This window comes from Alosa alosa, chromosome 24, assembly GCF_017589495.1.
Source record: "Alosa alosa isolate M-15738 ecotype Scorff River chromosome 24, AALO_Geno_1.1, whole genome shotgun sequence".
Classification (NCBI taxonomy): domain Eukaryota; kingdom Metazoa; phylum Chordata; class Actinopteri; order Clupeiformes; family Clupeidae; genus Alosa; species Alosa alosa.
Window position 1 is genome coordinate 8,410,499 of NC_063212.1, and position 19,037 is coordinate 8,429,535.

The window sequence follows — 19,037 nt, forward strand, 5'->3', positions numbered from 1 at the left end:
CCTGAGTGCCTCACAATTTTGTAACACTACCGAAGGGCAACCTATCTTACACCCACACAGTACTTCCTGCCAAGCAAAGATATTAGAGCGCTTCACTCTAACATTGTTACTGCAAAGTGGTAGTATTTGTAAAGTGTGCTCACTCCTTCACATCTCACTGGGTCAGGGGACTGGGTCATGTGTTCAGGTCATGACCTCTGAGGTTGTTTTGGCCAACTTGTTTCTTGCATGATGAAGTTATTTTTCCCTAAAGTGATTTAGCCATCACAACAAACACAGCTAAAGACATCACTCTTGTTACCTTGATCATTTCAGTATAACTACAAGTATCTCAAGTATAACTACAGTATGAGACTTTCTGAGGTTGTGTCATCTGATCCAGTTTTGATTCCATCCCTGGGTTCTCCTAAATAGTGATGTGTGCGGTTTTTGTTTCATGACCCATTACATTGTGGCAAAGTCTGAATCCAAGGTGACAGAAAACAGCTATTTTTATGGTTGTGTAGATTATTGTGGAGAGCAAAATTGTATTCGGAAAGTGTCGAGGGCCCCAGGCATGACCGCAATTGCATGACAAAGTCTTCCTGTCACACACACACACACACAACGTCTGCAGGGATTACAGAACCTGAGCAGAAAACCTTCAGGCAGACACAGCACTGCTGTCAGTCTGCCAGCAATCACACACACCCTTTTTACAGCAGGTCAACCGGCGAAGCCTGACATCAGCACTGCCAGTCATGCTTTCAGTCCCTTAAGGGCACATGAACTAATAGCATGTCATCACAAATCATTAATTTATATGCCGATCCTTAAAGCTTTGTAATGGTTCTCTAAAATATCAGAATAGTAAAAAGCCCAAGGTCGACACCTGGTGAGAAGGTGAGTAAATCGGAATCAGACAGGATGTAATGGGACAAGACAAGAACCTCTCCCTAACGATGAGACACAACCAGCCTGCACGAAACTGTTCCACACCTGACTCCATAACAATGCCCCCAAGGCTGCAAAAACTCCAGCTCTTACGCCATCACCTCCACCCAGCCTTCGTCAGCAAGCCCCCACTCTCCACCCGAGTCGACCTCCCTGCGCGTTTCATATCAGCAGGTCTATCACGCTCAAATAGCCACATGCCGCCTATTAATCCCAGTCTCATGACCGGCCGTGTTGGAAGGGGATTGTGTGTGTGTGTGTGTGTGGGGGGGGGGGGGGGGGTGGGGGATGGGGGTTAGGTTTGCCCCATAAATCACACTTTTCATGTACAAACACGCCACAGCGTAGAGCCCTTCAGCTGGCTGGCATACAGAGAAGAAAGGAGAGAGAAAAAAAAATTCTCCCTCTATAACCATTACAGGAGATCACAGTCCCCAACAGCCCTGTTGTAAATGAGCAGAGACAGTGGCTTCAAATGCACCTATAATCCCATTAAGGCCCAAGCAAAAAAGAGTCTGAGCAATGTGATTACATCTGATTATGGAGTCTTCTGCTGAGAGGAAGAAAAAGAATGCCATCTTTTTTTTCCCCCATCTTCCTTTAATGGGGCCTGCTGTGAAGCAAATTGTCCCGGTCGGCCGTGTGTGGCTACTGTCAGCGTGTCTCTCTCAGCACATGACTCGAGGTGCGGAGAAGCACACACTCTGCCATCCACTCTGGAGGAGACGGGAATGTGAATAACATGCATGGCTGGTGCCAGCCCTGGGTTTGTCTGTGTGTGTGTGTGTGTGTGTGTGTGTGTGTGTGTGTGTGTGTGTGTGTATGTGTGCACATGTTTATGTCTCTCTCTCTCTCTCTTTCTCTCTCTCTCTCTGTGTGTATGTGTGCACATGTCTGTGTGTCTGTATAGGTTTCATCTCTCACGGTAGACCACACACTGTTTGCTGTTAGCTTAGTGGGCGGGTGATGAAAATAGTATTGAACATGTGCATGATGTGGACTGTAATTGAAGTCTTCAAAAATATCTATAGAGTTCATGCTATAATTAGTCCTGGTATCTTAGGAACCTGGACCTGGAGTTTGTTGTTCTGAAATGAAGAAAACATTCAATATGGATATGGATACTAGCCTACACATACAATTTAGGCTCAGAGCACTGAACAAACGAAATTACATTAGTGTGGTCATTATAGTGTGGTGTGAAATATAATCTTCTCATAGTGATGCATCTTAGATAAAGAAGAATCCATTCTGGAGGAATATAAGCTTATTTTTCCACACAGGAAGAAGTTTTCAACAACCACTATGGCAAGCCATCCAGAAATATTGTTGCCATTGTACTTCCACGCAACCCAGTGAATCCAACACTGGCCTAAATTATACAGAACAAACCAATGGAGGGTGGGCAATGGAAGTAGAACTTAAGCTGGCATAACTAAACAATGTTTCCGTTTCCCCTCGAGAACACAATATCTTGGAAACACAACAAGGAACTGCAGCAATGACAAGACTGTATACAAACAAACCCTATTACCCCCCACACACACACACACACACATACCATACCCCTATAGACACACACAATATACCTTTTTAATACTACTTTTACTACTTTTAATGTTTTCCTTACAGTTGAACTGGCTCTTGAGCACAAGAATTTCATTACTTATAATTCCTCTTATGAGCACATGACAATAAAGTACTTGAACTTGAATATGAGATATGATGAAAGTATAACATCATCTGAAACAGAAAGTGCTTGGCAGGTGCTACTCTGTGTGATAATCTTATGCATGTGATTTAATGAATGCTGTGGGCCCTAATTTACAAGGCTGGCAAAGTCTGTCAACAAACAAAAACAAACAAATTTGTCATGCATGAACTATAGCTGTCTCGCTGCATTTGGGTGCATTGAGCAACTTCTCAATGTTTGTTTGCACTTAATTTATTGCCCATGGTGTTAAATTAGCAAATTAATTTTGCCTTTATTAAATTAGCTTTAGTTAGACTTAAGACTTTGCACATTGCCCATCATTCCAACTCGGGGCCCTGTATTCCCCAAAGCCTAACACTGCAAGCTGTGCCTATGGGTTCTATAGGAACCGGACCTGACACTGTGAGGGGAAACCCAGCTGCAAACAGACAGTGTGGTGGGGGCTGAAGATCTCACCTCCACCGAGGTGCCGCTTGCCTTGCTGCCGGAGCCACTGCCGCCTCCGCTCCCCGCGTGGACGTGGTGGCTGCTGTACTGCCTGTACTGCTGCAGGCTGTCCAGGACGGCGCGTCTGAGGAGGAACCCCCGGGGCCGCACACATCCCTCTCCGGGCAGAGAGCGCAGCTCATCCACACACAGGCGGAGGCGCACCAGGTTCCCCTTCACCTGCTGCATGAGGGGGGGGATAAAGGAGAGAGAGAGAGAGAGAGAGAGAGAGAGAGAGAGAGAGAAAGAGAGATCTATTGCGTGGATTATTTTATCTTAATGGCATTTCCTCTTATGGAAATAACCATTCCATTCCATCTTTCTGGCTTCAGATGAAGATAGAGAGGGGGAGAAGTATAGCTTGGTTTGGCTTGCATGGCTATAAAAAGTATGCACAACAAACTCACAGTGGACCAACCAGACGCCACTGTGTGAAAGGCCAGTGTCTGGGTCTGACCCCCTTTTTCATTATCCTATTCCTGAGGATCCTCACTTATCTCCATTAACAACTGAAGTTTCCGTCTCACCACATTCCAGTGCAGTGATGCAATAGTGTAGCCTACTGTAAACCATTTGCTTTGTTTGGGAATGCTATGTCCAACATGTATTACTCATCGCACAAAAACTGATGGGAAAAAATGTGGGTCGGCATGATATTAGTGATATCAAAACATAACACACACACACATACACACACACACGGACACATGTGAGTACACAAACACACACACACACACACAGACATGTGAGTACACACACACACACACACACACACACAGACAGGCGTGAGTAGACACACACACACACACACAAACACAAACACACACACAGACACGTGTGAGTTGTACACACACATACCACAAAAGGCAGAAGGCACTCCTGCTGAAGGTTGACGGCGTAGACACTGAGCAAAGGCAGGCGGCTGGGCCCCTCCAGACTGCTGGCCAGCGTCAAGAAGTTGTCGAGCGCCTCGCACAAAATTGCCCCCGTCTCTGACCACCAGGGCGGCGAGGTGTCCACAATCAGCACGCGAGGCGGCTGCCGGGAGAACGCACTGGGCTGACAAGCCGGCATGGGAGACGAGCCAGGTCTGTTTCTTACACTCATTGTTTTGTGAAAATCTACAGAACACAATGAATAAATCAAATAGGTGTTGCTTTCCCTTTACTGACAATGTATAATCATAAATGAATGGAGAGCGCTAAAAAGAAGGTCGTAAATATAGTTGTGTATCATTGAAATAAACATTCAATTGCTCCCTTGTGACATGGGTTAACTGTAGTACATTACTTTTCATGGCTTAATTACATTTGATGAAAGACCATCTCGATTTTTCACGTTGCTAAACATGTTGGTAATTTCCATGGTGTGAGATGGGACCTCATTGATGCAATTAGAGCCATGGGGGAAGTCCATGAGACAGACAAGTCACAATCATACAAAAATCCCCCTTTTCAACACAAAGCCATGTACTCATGTTCGACTGCAAAAGGAAGTGTAGTAGTGAGACACAATGCATGACACAGGCGCTTTTTGAAATCAACACCTGCCTTTGCACCCTGATCAAACAATGACCATAATGTAAAGGTGAAAATGTTTTGTGTTGCAATCTAGGGAAGAGATAATGGTGGTCATACAGGAAGTGTTGCTGGATTGATCATGGGTTACTCATCATATAGTCACACCCAATGCCCACACCTGTCTGAATCAGAGATTAATGCAGCATGGGGAAAGCAGCTAAGGTAAAAGAGGAACAAATTAGACCTATTTCAGGGTAGGGGGATTATGAAAGGGAAGATGTTTTTCAGGGGAAGAACTGAAATCACCCTTTTAGTTCACACACGGCAATAGAGCCCAACAATGAATGAGATTGTTCAGTCACTTCAAGGCATATTGCATAGATTTGGCAGGGAAACTGTTTAAAATGGGGCTAGGGCTCCCAGCAATCTAATTCGCTCATCAATAGTATCCCACTTCACAAGAGGCTTCTTTCAGTGAGCTGATGTCCTAAAGCCTTCAGTGCTTCCAGCCTTTCCTCTGTTTTTAACACTGCGCCAGTGACAAAAGGGGACATTGTGTCTTTGAAAAACAGCCTGCTGCCTTTCTGAGAGGGTCATTAGATGATCAAGCGCACTGATTTAGAAAGCCAAGGCTTTGGATGATGGAGCAGACTTAATAGAAAAGCTACCCTCCAATTCATTTTAGTATTTTAATTTTCTTTCCTGGATAATCAAAAAGTTTGACTTATCTTATTGTAATACTTCTGACATGGCATGATATTGCCAAGGGTCAGAATGACTAGCCTAGAAATCTAAATGTACGTAATTACATTTGCTGCCAGGGCTAGTCTAGCAACTCTCCGTTGGCTTGTGAGCTCCAGAAATCGAAACTTAATCAGGTCATTGAAATCGTGTATAGAGTCGTTTGGTGGACTTAACATAATGATTGATGGCAGAGTTGCAACGGTGAGTGCCCAGACCCTACATTTTAATATGGGTCTGGCTCGCCAGGCTACAGAATGACATCAAGGAGTAACGAATGTACCACTCGCACTGTGTGACTGAATTTAATAACACAGCTTAGTTTACACATTATCTAGTATCAAGCGGCTTGGACATCAAGCCATACTGAGAACAGTAAAAGCGAATCCAGCTATCACAGGTTCAAGAAGCTTCTTTCTCACATCGACCACATAATACTAGCAGCTACACGTTATAGATGAAATAGTTCAACTGAGCTGGTCGGTAAAGCATTATTTGCTGTACTTTATAACGTTTAGGTCTTTATTCAATTAAGAGGAGAGCTACCTGGCAGTAGGCTAACGATAACTTAGTAGCTAACGAGAGTAGAAACGTTAACGATAGCTGTGAAGTAACGTTAACGTTACTCTACCAAATGGAGTTATCATGTATTCGTGCCTGACAAATGTGAGTAGCTCTGAGAACTAACCTAGTCTATGTGTATTGAATTAATATAAGTATTTAACACGTACAGCCACTGATCTAGCCAATTATTCAGTTATGATTTACTCATACTTACAAGTTAAGTGATCCAGCCTTAGCGCGTTTTGCACTTTGCAGCACGTGCATAAATCTTTGAAAGATAAGGATAGCTAGCTATGCTAGCTAATATCATTTACTAGAGGCTAGTCTCCAATGCACATTTTAGATTCAACTTTATTGTCATTGTGCAGAGTACAAGTAGAACACAGTCAACGAAATGCAATTTGTTTGCGTCTAACCAGAAGTGCAAAAAAGCAGAAAAGTGCAATGTGATAAGTATAGACAGGTGGTGCATCAGGACAAGAAACATAGTGCAGTGTAGACAGTAGTATGCAGTTGGTTTACAAAAGGTGTTTTAGAATAGCCTATATAAATTAGATATAATATATGCAGTGTAGGCTATAGTAGAGCAGAATAAATATGGCTATGTGATATGAACAGAATAACAGAAACAGATAAGACTGAGCAGAATAAATATGGCTATGTGATATGAACAATGTATGAACAACATACAGATATGCGCAATGTAGTAGCAGTAACTTTTTGTGCAGAGAACAATACCAAAGTAACCGGAATGCTAGCTGATAGTGATGTGTTGGTGGGATGGACACATCATTTATGCCACAACTTCTGTACCCTCTTGTTGCTGCTCTAAATAAGGCACTTGCTCACAAATTAGAGGGCCTACCAGCCACACTATTCCACAATCTATTGTAGGCTATATTAATAAATCCTTACCTAATGTAAATTGATGGTGTTATAGGCTGTACTCACTGATTGTTTATCTGAGGCTAAGGCTTAAAGTCATGCTTGGTCCGATTGTTTCTGTAAACCCTCCCATATTCATTCAATAGCCAAATGTGAGCAGTTGCTTTGGAGCAAATTGAATTTGCTCAGTAGTTTTGCTGAAAAATACATTTTTAAATATAGCCACAAGCAGCGATTAACGGGGTCCAAGCAGTTTAACGTTACATGAAATGGCCCCAAGAGGGTAATAGTTTAAGTATGGCAGCTTTAGCAGGTGGAAAATGTACAGCAGTTTAGGACATGTGAGTAAATGGGAACAAGAATCCTCAGAGCCTACATCCAGGTCCAATATAGATAGCAGACTTTCTGGCAGCACTTTGGCATACATCTGGCGATTTTGGGCATTGTTTTGGCAGACCAAAACTTTTGGCTTCAATTTGGCATGATTATGGGCAGCCATAACAGATAAGAAGGCGCCAGTAGTGTATGGCTGAATTATGGCATATTTCTGGCCAACCGTGAAGTTAGATTAAGAGCGGGACAGCATCTGATGACGATAATGGGGCTGTTTGGCATGTTTATGGACAGCCAGAAGATGGGCTTAAGAGCAGGACAGAGTTTTGGCATGTTTCTGGCTAACCAAAAGACTCAGCAAAGACCGGGAAATTTTAAACTTTCTATTCGGACAAGACCCAGCCTATCCCCCAGTTCGACCAGCGATCGCAGTTGAGGTATGTATTATGTCTCCATTTATCTTTTAACTTTTACATTCAGGAAAATGTATTCAATAACCTTGGTTGAGTAACTGTACAGCCTACTTTTAAACATGTTAAACACATTTACATGTTATTAATTTACTCATAGTAACATTGGATTTGCTGTTATTGTTGTGAGACAGTTAGAAGCTAACGTTAGCCGTTCCCATAATGCTGTTAACGTTAGATGCTAGTTCCCACGACGATATTCCTGCAGCTCTGGTAGCCTGTTATGGTTAATAAGGATTAGATAATTAGAACAAGAAATGGCAAATACCTGCCTATTACGAAACAAGATTGTGGTTTAGAGAGGTAATTGAGCCGATAGCCAGGGTTAGCGGGGAGCTCCCAGTTAGCTATATTGCCAGTTTGGGCCTCTTACAGACACAAAATGCAATTGAAATTTCGGTGCAACATGAACAACAAGATGCATTTTCATCTCATACATTGCGAAGAAATCGTTTAAATTCAAAGTTTGTACTGTCACCAACCTATGTTCCTATGGTTTCTTTGCAATGTATGAGTTAAAAACGCATCTTGTTGTCACGTAAGGCCCTGTTCATGTTTCACAGAAATTTTAATTGCATTTTGTGTTTGTTAAGAGGCACAAAGACTCCAAATCATGCCCCTAAAACATCTTTTTTGTACCCCCCCTTTCACTGCAGTTAAACTAATCATGGTTTCCGGTTGTTTTCTGTTTTGTTTTTAGTGCATAATGGCATACAGTCAGCACCCAGCTACCCAGCCATTCAGCCGCCCAGCACCCAGTTTCACAGCTACCCATTCATCCAGCTACCCAGCACCCCAGCCGCCCAGCTGTCCAGCCACAGGCACCCAGCTACCCAGCCAGCCACCCAACTACCCAGTTGTCCAGCCACAGGCACCCAGCCATCCAGCACCCAGCTACCTAGCCGCCCAGCCGCCAGCTACCCAGCCACCATCTGCCCAGCTACCCTGCTACCAGCTACCCTGCCACCAGCTTCCCAGCCATCCAGCACCCAGCACCCCAGCGATGCAGCACCCCAGCTACCCAGCCATGCAGCACCCCAGCCACCCAGCCATGCAGCACCCCAGCCACCCAGCTACCCAGCCATCCAGCACCCAGCATCCTACCAAAACATATAATAAAGCATAATGAAATGTATTTCTGTTTCCTGTGTTTTTTAACAGATACATACGCATATATAATGTACAACATAATTTAAGTATATAGTGAACCTAGACTAACCATTAAATTATCAGCAATAAAGTCATACAGACAGCTGAATAAATTAAAATAAATAATACAAATAAATAATAATAAATACATAATTTCTATGTAAAAGCAAACATGTGGCACAATTATGGTATCATTTAGGGTCAGTTATGGCTACATTTTGGCTGGATTATGGGATTTAGGATTCTTTTTGGGACATTTAAGGCTATAGTTTGGAAATCCAAAATTGGTTTTGGGTGAGCTTTGGCCTACTTTTGGTTGATTTTGGCATGCCAAATTTGGGCCATTTAGGGCCCATACATCCACCCAGAGCTTTACCAAAATGGCAAGCCAGTTTTGGGCCAAATCTAAGCCACAATAATTTTGCTATCTGGGTATCCATAACATGAGGATGCTATCTCAGATTTATTTTCACACTATTTGAAAGAATAAGGCTGTGTCCAGATTTGCTGTCTTTTTTAAAGGGATATTTCACCATTTGGATAATTATACTAATTTTCCACCTCCCCTTGAGTTAAACAATTGATTTTTACCTTTCTCCAGTTCATCCAGCCGTTCTCTGAGTCTGGCGATACCACTTTTAGCTCAAGCCCAGCATAGATCATTAAATCGGATTAGACCATTAGCATCTCGCCTGCTAGTATCGTGTTTAAAAGTGACTAAGATTTCCGGTAATTTTCCTTGTCTCCTCTCAAGTTAGAAAGTGTGGTAAGACCAACGGAAAATTAAACATAGCGATTTTCTAGGCTGAATTGACATGGAACCATACTCTCATTCGAGCGTAATAATCAAGGAACACCATGGGCGCAGTAGCATAATGATATCATGCAGTACCTGAAAATAGTCCCCGTAGGCTAACTTCCAGCAACAAGGTTGAGCTGCAGCAGACGAATTGGTTAGTGACTGGATTATTACGCCTGAATGAGAGTAAGTTTATAGTTCCATACCATATTCTTACCAAAAAAAACACAAATATCATCAAACATGCAGTTAACAAAACATTGAAAAAACTCATATAGAATGGTTTCTATACTTGTTTTCCATAATATATTTTGTTTGTGAATCCACTGTTCTGCTCACCTCATGTACATTTCAACCTTACAGTTACAATATTGTAATTAATATATTGCACTGAACTGTCTTGCACTATCTTTATATTTAAATATTATCTCAGTCTATTGACATTGCACTTTTCCTCCCCTCTCTAACAGTATTTTTGTATATTTCTTACTGTCCTTTCTGTTTTTATTCTTGTATGTAAAGTGATTATTGTGTACTTTGAGAGCAAAGAGCAACTGGAGTCAAATTTATTGTTTGTTAAAGCTGATTCTGAATAACAAATATTGTTTTCTGATTACTAAACAAGTTGGTTTCCTCCTGAGAAACCCATTTGAGTGTTTCTATTCTGAGCTTTGCTTACCTTGCATATCAGGCCTAAAAAAAGCAAGAGACACAGGAGAGGGTAATCTTCAGTAGCTGGATGAGGTTCAGCTTCCCTGCAGCGATTTGGGCAGTTGCACAAAGATGCTGAGAAATTAATTTCAGCCACATTGAACAATATATGTAATGAGGTGGCTCAGATTAAATACCCAAACATGCCATGAAATAAAAATGTAAAATCTGGCTCAAGATGGAGAAAGACATTCATATATCCCCTAGAAAGATATCGTAGCAACCACTTCTCAGTATTGGTGGAGAATGATACATTGGCATGTGGTGGGAATAAAATGCAGCGCAGAGGAGACTGAAATGTAGTTTCCTTTTGCGTGGGATATGGGGTAGGCGATTGAAAACATCAAGTGTCTGAGGCATGTGGTGTGCTAAACTCTAAGAGGCTTTGGCTGACAGAAGTGATGTGAAATTGCGGCCGACACACGTTGACACATCACTTCGCCCGAGTACAGGGGGATCAGCACGAGATGTGCACATCTGTTTTGAGCAGATAACTGGCAGAGTGGCGGCGGCGCGCACACAGGCTCCTACCCCAGCAGCCGTGCCACTATCCACCAAACTCAGCTTGATTAAAAAATAAAAACTCACTTCTCGAAGCTCAGGAGAGTGAGAGATCGAGGCCTTGCAAAGGTTTTTCTTTCGGGAAGGGGGTAGAGGCGTATTCAACCAACCAACAATTTTAATGAAGTCTCCTGATGCCTTATCTAGTTTCTGCATAGAGTACTCCACTAATTTCAAAATATCCAAACAAGCTCACTAGTGCACTTCTACACGTCTTGTGCAGTGCATTGGTCCACTCACTTTGACTGATTTCAAGTAGCACCCCTTAATTAATGTTTATACGGTTACATACTCATGCTTATGTAAATAAGTTAGAAAGAAATAATAGATATTTGTCTTATTTTGATAAAGCCAGGCTGCTTAACAACAAAGTCATACAATGTAATGTAATGTAAACTCAGGCATGCCACGGTAGGCCTTATACTGTATGCCTCCTCTGGTGCAGTGATTACCAAGGAATCCGCATTGCAGCAGCGTCCTGATTATGGATGAAATGCAGTGTCGGAAATGATCCAAAGTGTTCTTACACATGTTAAGGGGACTGATCCCCTCCCAAATCCCATTGTTTGGTTTGGCCTAAAAGTGAAATGGGAATTGTGAGGTAGAGTATGTATTCCGTGGGAACAAGCGCAAGCTTGGAGAATAGATATCTCACATAACCCTTCCGTCTGCATTCTGGTGTGGTGGGCTTGTTCTGACAGCATATTGGGATTTGCTGTCTTATGCAACTGTCAGGAAAAGGTAGGTATCTGTATTAGTCATATGCCTACTCTGTGTGCTGCCATCTGCTTAGTTGTATTATCTGCTACTGGCCCTATGAACAACACACCTAGAGTTAGTCATTCATCCACTCAAGAGTTATGGAGATGTGACGTTTTGTTGGACTGGCTTATTTTGTTTTTCTCAGTTTCTTATTTGCAATCTTATTTTATCAGATCTGATTTAAAAGCATCTAAATTGTACGCAAACCACTGCTGTGTTGAACGTTAACACACTGTTTCCAATTAGCAGCTGAAGTGGACCATGAAGTTAATCTCGGCAAAAGTTTTGTTTTGATGGTTTCAGAGGTCTTGCGAAGTTGTGTGGCCTGTGCAAAGCTATGCATCTAAAGCCTCGGGACATCATGGGGTGTAGATGAGATTTACAGTTGACAACAACCTTTGGACTGATGACTGTGGAGTCACTACCTCAGGCTGAGTGGACCATCCTGGTAGAGATGCTTTTTCTGGTCTCAATGGTGCTGTTGGAGGACCATAACTCTTGAGTTCCAGTTGACGTAACCTCCAGACAGACACAAGCGCCATCCCAGTAGTTCATAAATCTACATCCTGTCTCAGGCCTGACCCACTGAATCTCTTACAGACTACAGGGATTCCATGGGATTGCATTTTGTTTGCAGTGAGATTTACGGCACTTTGGCCACAGCACGTTGAACCAGCTGCATGGGCTGCTGGGTGATTACATCATCACCAGGCACCATGGTGAGGGTTCAGCTGGAACTGCTCTTAACAGAGGTCATGGCCCCTTCCCAGGAGTCTTTTTATTAGATGTCTTTCTGCCTCTACTTGAAGATCTACAGTATTTAAGAGCTGGGCTTTTACGTGCACTAATTGATGTTTTTCATTCTTATAGGTCAAAGTCAAGTCAAAATGACAGTACAGTATTGTTCATTGTCACGGACGGCAGGGCAGCCCATGGGCATCATATTAATTCTTTGTCTTTAATCCTCTTTGTGGAGTCATTACAAACCCCTAAAGAAGATGGCCTTTGTTTCATTTCCCACAGTCCCTGAGTATGTTACAGTGCTGCAACAGCTCTGGGCTTGTGTTGTGGATCCGGTGCCGTTTGTCTGTGCATTGTTCTTGGATCACAGGGTGCACAGGAGACTCACTGAGTAGGATGGTGTGGCGCTCCTTTCAACGTTGTGTTTGCCGAGTTGTGGTGGCGGATGGTGTGTGTATGGGAGGTGGTGGAGAGGGTGTGGGGATGTGGGGTGATGTCGGGGACATCACGGCATAGTGCCCACAGGCTTCTCTCGAGGTGCTAACAAGAGCGCTAGCCATCCACACGTGTGTCTATGTGTGTGTGTTGCTCGTTACCGTATTCATGAAGCTCTGATTGGCAGGTCTTGTGCCGTGGAGAGGGAGGCGAGAAACTGGAACGATGGAGCTAAAGCTGGATGAGCAAGAAGTTGAAAAACAACCTAAATGTGTGTGCCTCTCACAGTCAGAAGGCATGGTTTGGAATTGTGAATATGTAGATATTAGGACGAGCAAATCAGGGATGATTTTTTTCCTGGGAAGTATAGTTGCAATTCAAAGTGGAAATTTTTCATTTTTCAAACTATGTGGATTTGTGTAATATCGTGAAATTACGAATGAATTTTTCAAAGCCCCCCTTTGCTTGCTTTCTTCGCTTTTTTTAAGCTAGTCCATTTCTCACTGAAGCACTCACCCACTGTTTCCTCTCTCTAAAGGTAATCTTAAGTGCCTTTCCAAATCAAGGGTCTTCACAATTGTGTTGGAATGAGTTTTTTCTCCTCTTTTCCTTTTTTATAAATACCTAATCCTGGTCCTGTTGTCATGGAAATCATCCTCTCCAATAGAGCTATTGAAAAGTCTAGCATGAAAGATGAATTTGAGGGGGCTGGATTTTGGTGGTAATCTCTTTGGAGAAAGGGAATGGAAAAATGGGGTGGGGGTTGAAAATCAGCCCCGTTGCTGCTTTATTTTTAAATGCTGAATTAGCATTTGCCCGTGGAGCACTAAGAATGCCACAAACCCATTTTGTGCGAAAAGCGTTTATCTATTTTAGACCTGGCACAGGACGTCCCTTTCATATCCTTCTGCATAGATATCTCTAAATAAATGGCTACAGGTGACATTTCTCATCAGATTTTCTCTCTTTGTAACGTGAGGAATGGCTACACAACTGTGATTCAGTGAGAACTACTTGGATGTTTTGAAAATAAAGGGTAGATCAGTAAATCCATGGACTTCTATCAGTCTATCTATTGTTTATCTCCCACATTCTCCCACACCCACCCTCCACATGCTCCAACACCCCAAAGACAATGGTGTCCTAACCCAAGCCACCTGTTGGACTGCATCTTGACCAGGATTCATCTGCAACATATTAGGCAGCTTTTCATCTGAAGACCTAAGGGGTCAGCTGAGACCAACTGTAAACTCCATGAACCGGCAGTGATGGAACCTGATCCATTCCCATGGTGTTGGTCCTGTGAGATCCTCTTGTTTATGTTCCTAGACGTGCTATTCTGTGTTTGCATTTGTAACGAGGGGGGGTCACATGGTTTCACTGACCTTTTGACTTCACAACACATGATATTGTGTAAAGGGGTCTTCATTATGTTTTGTCCTGCCTTTCACATTGCTGTCTATCCATGTGTGTGCTTCCATGAACGCTGTGTCTGTCTGTCGGCTGAAGCATGTGGCAGTCTGAGCCTCCAGGAAGCCAGAAAGTTGGTTAGCTCTGATGCAAACACAGGAAGAGTCTATTCAGACATACCAGCTGTGACCCTTCTGAACTTTGCATTATGTGCTTGGCATGTCGACGGATGGAGATCCAAACTTTCAAGAGAACTTCCATGAATTGCTTTTGTAAACAACCTAACACATTCCCTTCATCACTATGAATCAAACAGACCACATGTGCCTCACCTCTCACTTATGTGGGAGCAAGGCAGCGAGCAGTCAATTCAACAAGTCAAATAAATGCCAGTGGTGGATTAAATATGCTGTGCAAAGTGTTGGGAAAGTGTATTGTTAGACTTGTCTTATCGTTCGCCCAGTGTCCCACTTGTGTACAAGCCCATTGTGTGCCTTCAAAGAGATAAGGGCAATATTAACTAGAGTGCTGGCCTTATTGTGACCTTCCATTGTTCCAGCTGAGTTTCAGAATGAGGTGTGGAAAATGAATGCAGTGGTGCATGACTAATGGGTAATTATGGAGTCAAAGAAGGGGAGCGCAGCGTGTGTCGCCAGGACTACATTGGACACATGGCGAATTTTCAGAGCACAGCCTAAACCAGTAATTGACCAATTCTTTGTGAAAACACGCACCAGTCAATTTCCGTATCACTAGCATGGCTGCCCCCACTCCTGTTGGTGATAACGGGTCTTTTGGTGTGTGGTTTGTTTCCACAACCCCCCACGCACACACACACACACACACACACATATCTACTCCCACACTCCACCCCTTCTCTTTTGGAGGGAACCAGTTGCCAGGTGACCTTTAGACTGCCCATGCATTCACCCTGCCCTGCTGCTTGAGGGAACAGGAAGCAGGTAGGGGCCAGTGGATGGTGGACAGGAAGTCCACCGGGCCCCCCAGAGCGACCTCTTGTTCCACAACAACAGGGAGAGGAGACGGATACCGTCGGAACAGAAAGGGCTCTTATAAAGAACGAAGACCTCTGCTTGTCATTGAGCAATGGACTGTTTCCATTCCGCTTTTAGGACACTTAACCGTTGCTTTGCTTAATATTTGCTCTGTACCCTACTGGCTTTAACACGACAGTTCCTTTTCTCATATTTTAGTGGCACTGTCAGCTCTGAAATTTACATGTGAATATTCATTTCCTGTTTGACTGAAGCCAAATGTAATTTCTTACCTAATGAATTGATTCTGGACCTAAATGGTAACATGGTTACAGGCTTCCTGCAGCGAACGTTAAGGGGTCTGTCTTTTATCTCTGGGTCCTTTGGCTGAGGTATAACTGACTGTAAATGAAGGGGTCTGGAAACCTGTGTTTCTGTAAATTCTGTCTTTTTCTCTGTTCACTCTGTTCAATAGTGACAGATGGTCCTCCGGGGATGAGCGTCTGAAAAAGGTCGGCAGCAGCAGAGCCAGGGGGCTGTCACTGAAATTAACTTTGCCTCCTCAAGCAAGTCGAAGCAACTTCCAAACACACTAATTTTATTTACCCCCCTTCCCCTTCCTTCACAACCACCACCTCACCCCCACCCCCTATCTGCTCAGGGACTGTGATGGAGTCTAGGAGGATGGAGGATGCCAGCCGGTTTTCCGAGCGCGTTTGGTTGCCGCATCACACCATCCCGCCCTCAAGCTGTGAGGCCTTATGGTGTGTTCTGAGGGAAAGGCGTGTGGGTAGCTATGCGCTGGCACTGTCAACGCGGGCACGCGCTCTTACTCGAGGCCCATCTCGCCAAGCTGGGCTGACCAGCTGAGGTGGCATCCCACCACTCAGCGGTGAGAGCTGAAAAAAAAAGGGCTGCCAACACCTGCCCCCATTCGGCCGCAGTGCCGTCAGGCCAGCCATCTTCATCAAGACTGGGCGGCTTAGTGCTTTGGCATCTCCCTTGAAAACACAAAGTGGTGCTTCTGGGATGTGAAGCATTTTCTCTAAGAAGTGTCAGATGGAGTGTAGAACAAAGACCGGGGACTGCTGGGATCTCAAAAACACCCACACGTTGACCACTACACTTGTGGGCCATTCACTTGAAGTGAATTCCAGTTTATTTCTGTGGAGCCGAGACAAAGAAGCTTTTCTGCCACTTAAAAGGATAACACTTGCATGGCATCTGCCACACAGACTGACTTAAAACACCTAGTAGCCTATGTTGGTTTTGTGTGCAATATTGGCACAAGACCAAATGAGGTCCCTGAATCTGCAATGGCAATCTGCACAGATGTGCAGCTGGAAAAACCAGCTAAGCTCTTTATCAGGATAAACCTCTTCACTTCCCCAGTGCTGGCTCTTGCCCTAGACAGCTGATCTTGGACCAGTGCAACCACTTACATTTCTGAGCATGATAGCTACACTGTAAACGGAGACGTGCGCAAACTGGATCCAGACCTGGCGAGACGTCCACTGCTTCAGCACTCAGGTGTCTCTGCCCCCTCATCCTAGACAAAGGAAGGAAAGGGTGTTGGACAGTTGGCTTGTCCCAGTTATGGGGCCAGCATTATGCAACCATCTATTGCGTGTTATGGTCAGTGTGTACTGGAGACCTGGAACTGAGCACTTGAGGCTTGGAAAAACAAGCCCGTTGCCCTGCTATGGGAGTTGTCTGGTCAGAAAGAGGTCATTTGGACTATCCTGAGTCTTTTTATTCTTAAAAGATAATGACAAGTAGCATGGGTTTTTTTGCAGGGTGTGTGTCATTTGAAAACGGTGTCTTGGCCACTTTGTGCAGTTTTGTCTGTCCACTTTCCACCAGGGGGAGTAACTCTGAGATGGGATTATGGGGGATGAATGCCAGTGGCTTTCATTCTTATTCATCCAAGCGTTAATGCTGACAAGTGCTGTGAGATCATCATTGGTTTTCCCTGGAGGTTAAAAAGAGTCTCTCTTTCTCTCTTGCTCCCTCATACATCATATTCTGGAATCCTGAAGTGAACCCCAGTGCCACATCACTACCTTGAACTGTTGGTATCCAGAGAAAAAAAATTGCTTGTGGGGGTGTGCTAATGCTTACAGTCTTCAGTTACTGACTTGTTATCAAATCAGCTAATTCAACTATAGTGCAGGGTGTCTTCACCTTAAAACATCTTCATCAACAATTCTTTATTATAGACCCTTTCAACAATAAAAACAAAAACAATGCTTGAACGTTCTATTTGGGCCCCAATCTACTTCCTCTGCATTAAGATAACATATGGAATGTTAAAACGGAAGTCTTGTGGGGCCAACTATGATGCTGATAATGGAACTCTCTTGAAAGCATCCTTAACAAGTGGCATTATTCAGTACAGTATGATCTTTCATAAATCTGTACCTACAGTATAACCTCATGTCTGCTATAACAGAACAGGAGAGCAAGAGATGGAGAGAGGAAGGCAGATTTTAATTAAACCTATAAAGGACCTGGCGGACAAGACCACAGCAGGTTTTCCTTCGAACTGCTCAGCCTGATTGGCTGAGGGCCAAATGACATCATCCAGTGGATCACGGCAGGGTTCTATCCTAGGTATCCATGGCAACCGGACGACTCTTTGCCATTATTGTCCCTACAGATTACTTTGGGTTGCCCCTGGGGTATGGCTTTTTACCGCGAGTATTTACATAAAGAGACCTGGTGCCCGCGTCCTCACAGATTGCAGATGAATGCCACCGTGAGCCATCCATTCAGTGTCTTGACCTGGTCTGCATTCTCATCCCTCCTTGTCTTTCTGTGGCCAATGCTTTCAGTGGTTCTCCCATTTGCCTCTTGCATTTTTTTTTTTTTTGCATTAACTATTTAACACCCCTTGGTTGGTATTCTCCAGCTGTCAATCATTTCTTATCTTTAACTCCCCCTCCCTATACTCCTTTCTCTGTAATGCTCATGTTTTTTTGTACTCACACTTTGCCTATCTTTTTTGTCTCGGGTTCTCACAGCGCTGCAGGTCTGAATAAACCGTACTTGAATAAAACAAACTGCTCTACACACTTTGGGGATTTTTTTTCCCTCCAACCACATTATGGTTTTGCTCCAATTAGTTGCTCAAGAGCCTTGTTCCCGTCCACCCTCTCCCGTGATTGACAGGCTTCTCAGCCAAGATGGAGTAATTGGATTGGTTGCTTGCCCACTTGGAGGGAAATAAAAAAAAAACAGAAATGAGGCCATTAATCCTATTGTGTAACGAGAGGAGTGGGGGACTCAGCATGAGTGAGTGAACAGGAAAGAAGAATGGAGCGAGAGTGAGAGAAAGATGGAAAGAGAGAGAGAGAGAGCTAGAAAGAGAGAGCCATTGAGTCTTTGTGCACATCAGAGACTGGGACAGCTTTTCAGGAAGACCGTGTTGTAGTCTTTTATGCGCTGAACAGAATAAAGCAGTGATTTTATAAAAAGGAAAGATAGATGATTTGCTTCCTTTCATCCAAGGTCATGTGTGGTCCTGTTTGATCTTGCTGTGTTTTAATCTTTTCTCTTCACCTAGTCTGTAGTATTTTTGTAACACTTTTTTACCATGTAAAAAAGGTTGAGTGAAAGATTAAGCTTTTTTACCTTCCCTGTCCACTCACATTTTTGTGGAATTGTGTCTCACAGTCATTGTTGCTTAAGAGAGTGGGATGGAGTGGGTAGGGAGTGGCATACATGCATCTTGCTCAAGATTCTACCAGCTGCAACTTGCATGAAGCAACTCACGACTAGTTATGGGATTTCAGTGTTTCATTTCCTAATGGCTAGCTACCACTTCAC

The 19,037-nt window shown here is 43.6% G+C and overlaps 1 protein-coding gene across 1 annotated transcript in view; it reads right to left on the bottom strand.

Annotated features, from left to right (window-relative positions):
- Positions 1 to 6,268, bottom strand: part of LOC125289611 (meiosis 1 associated protein) — a 33,276-nt gene extending 27,008 nt beyond the window's left edge. The window contains exons 1-3 of the mRNA XM_048236559.1: positions 6,173 to 6,268; positions 3,992 to 4,254; positions 3,104 to 3,316 (exon numbers count right to left, since the gene is read on the bottom strand). Of these exons, the coding sequence (XP_048092516.1) occupies positions 3,104 to 3,316; positions 3,992 to 4,240 (462 nt within the window). The 5' untranslated portion in view covers positions 4,241 to 4,254; positions 6,173 to 6,268. The remainder of the gene's footprint in view (positions 1 to 3,103; positions 3,317 to 3,991; positions 4,255 to 6,172) is intronic.
- Between the last annotated feature and the right edge of the window lie 12,769 nt (positions 6,269 to 19,037).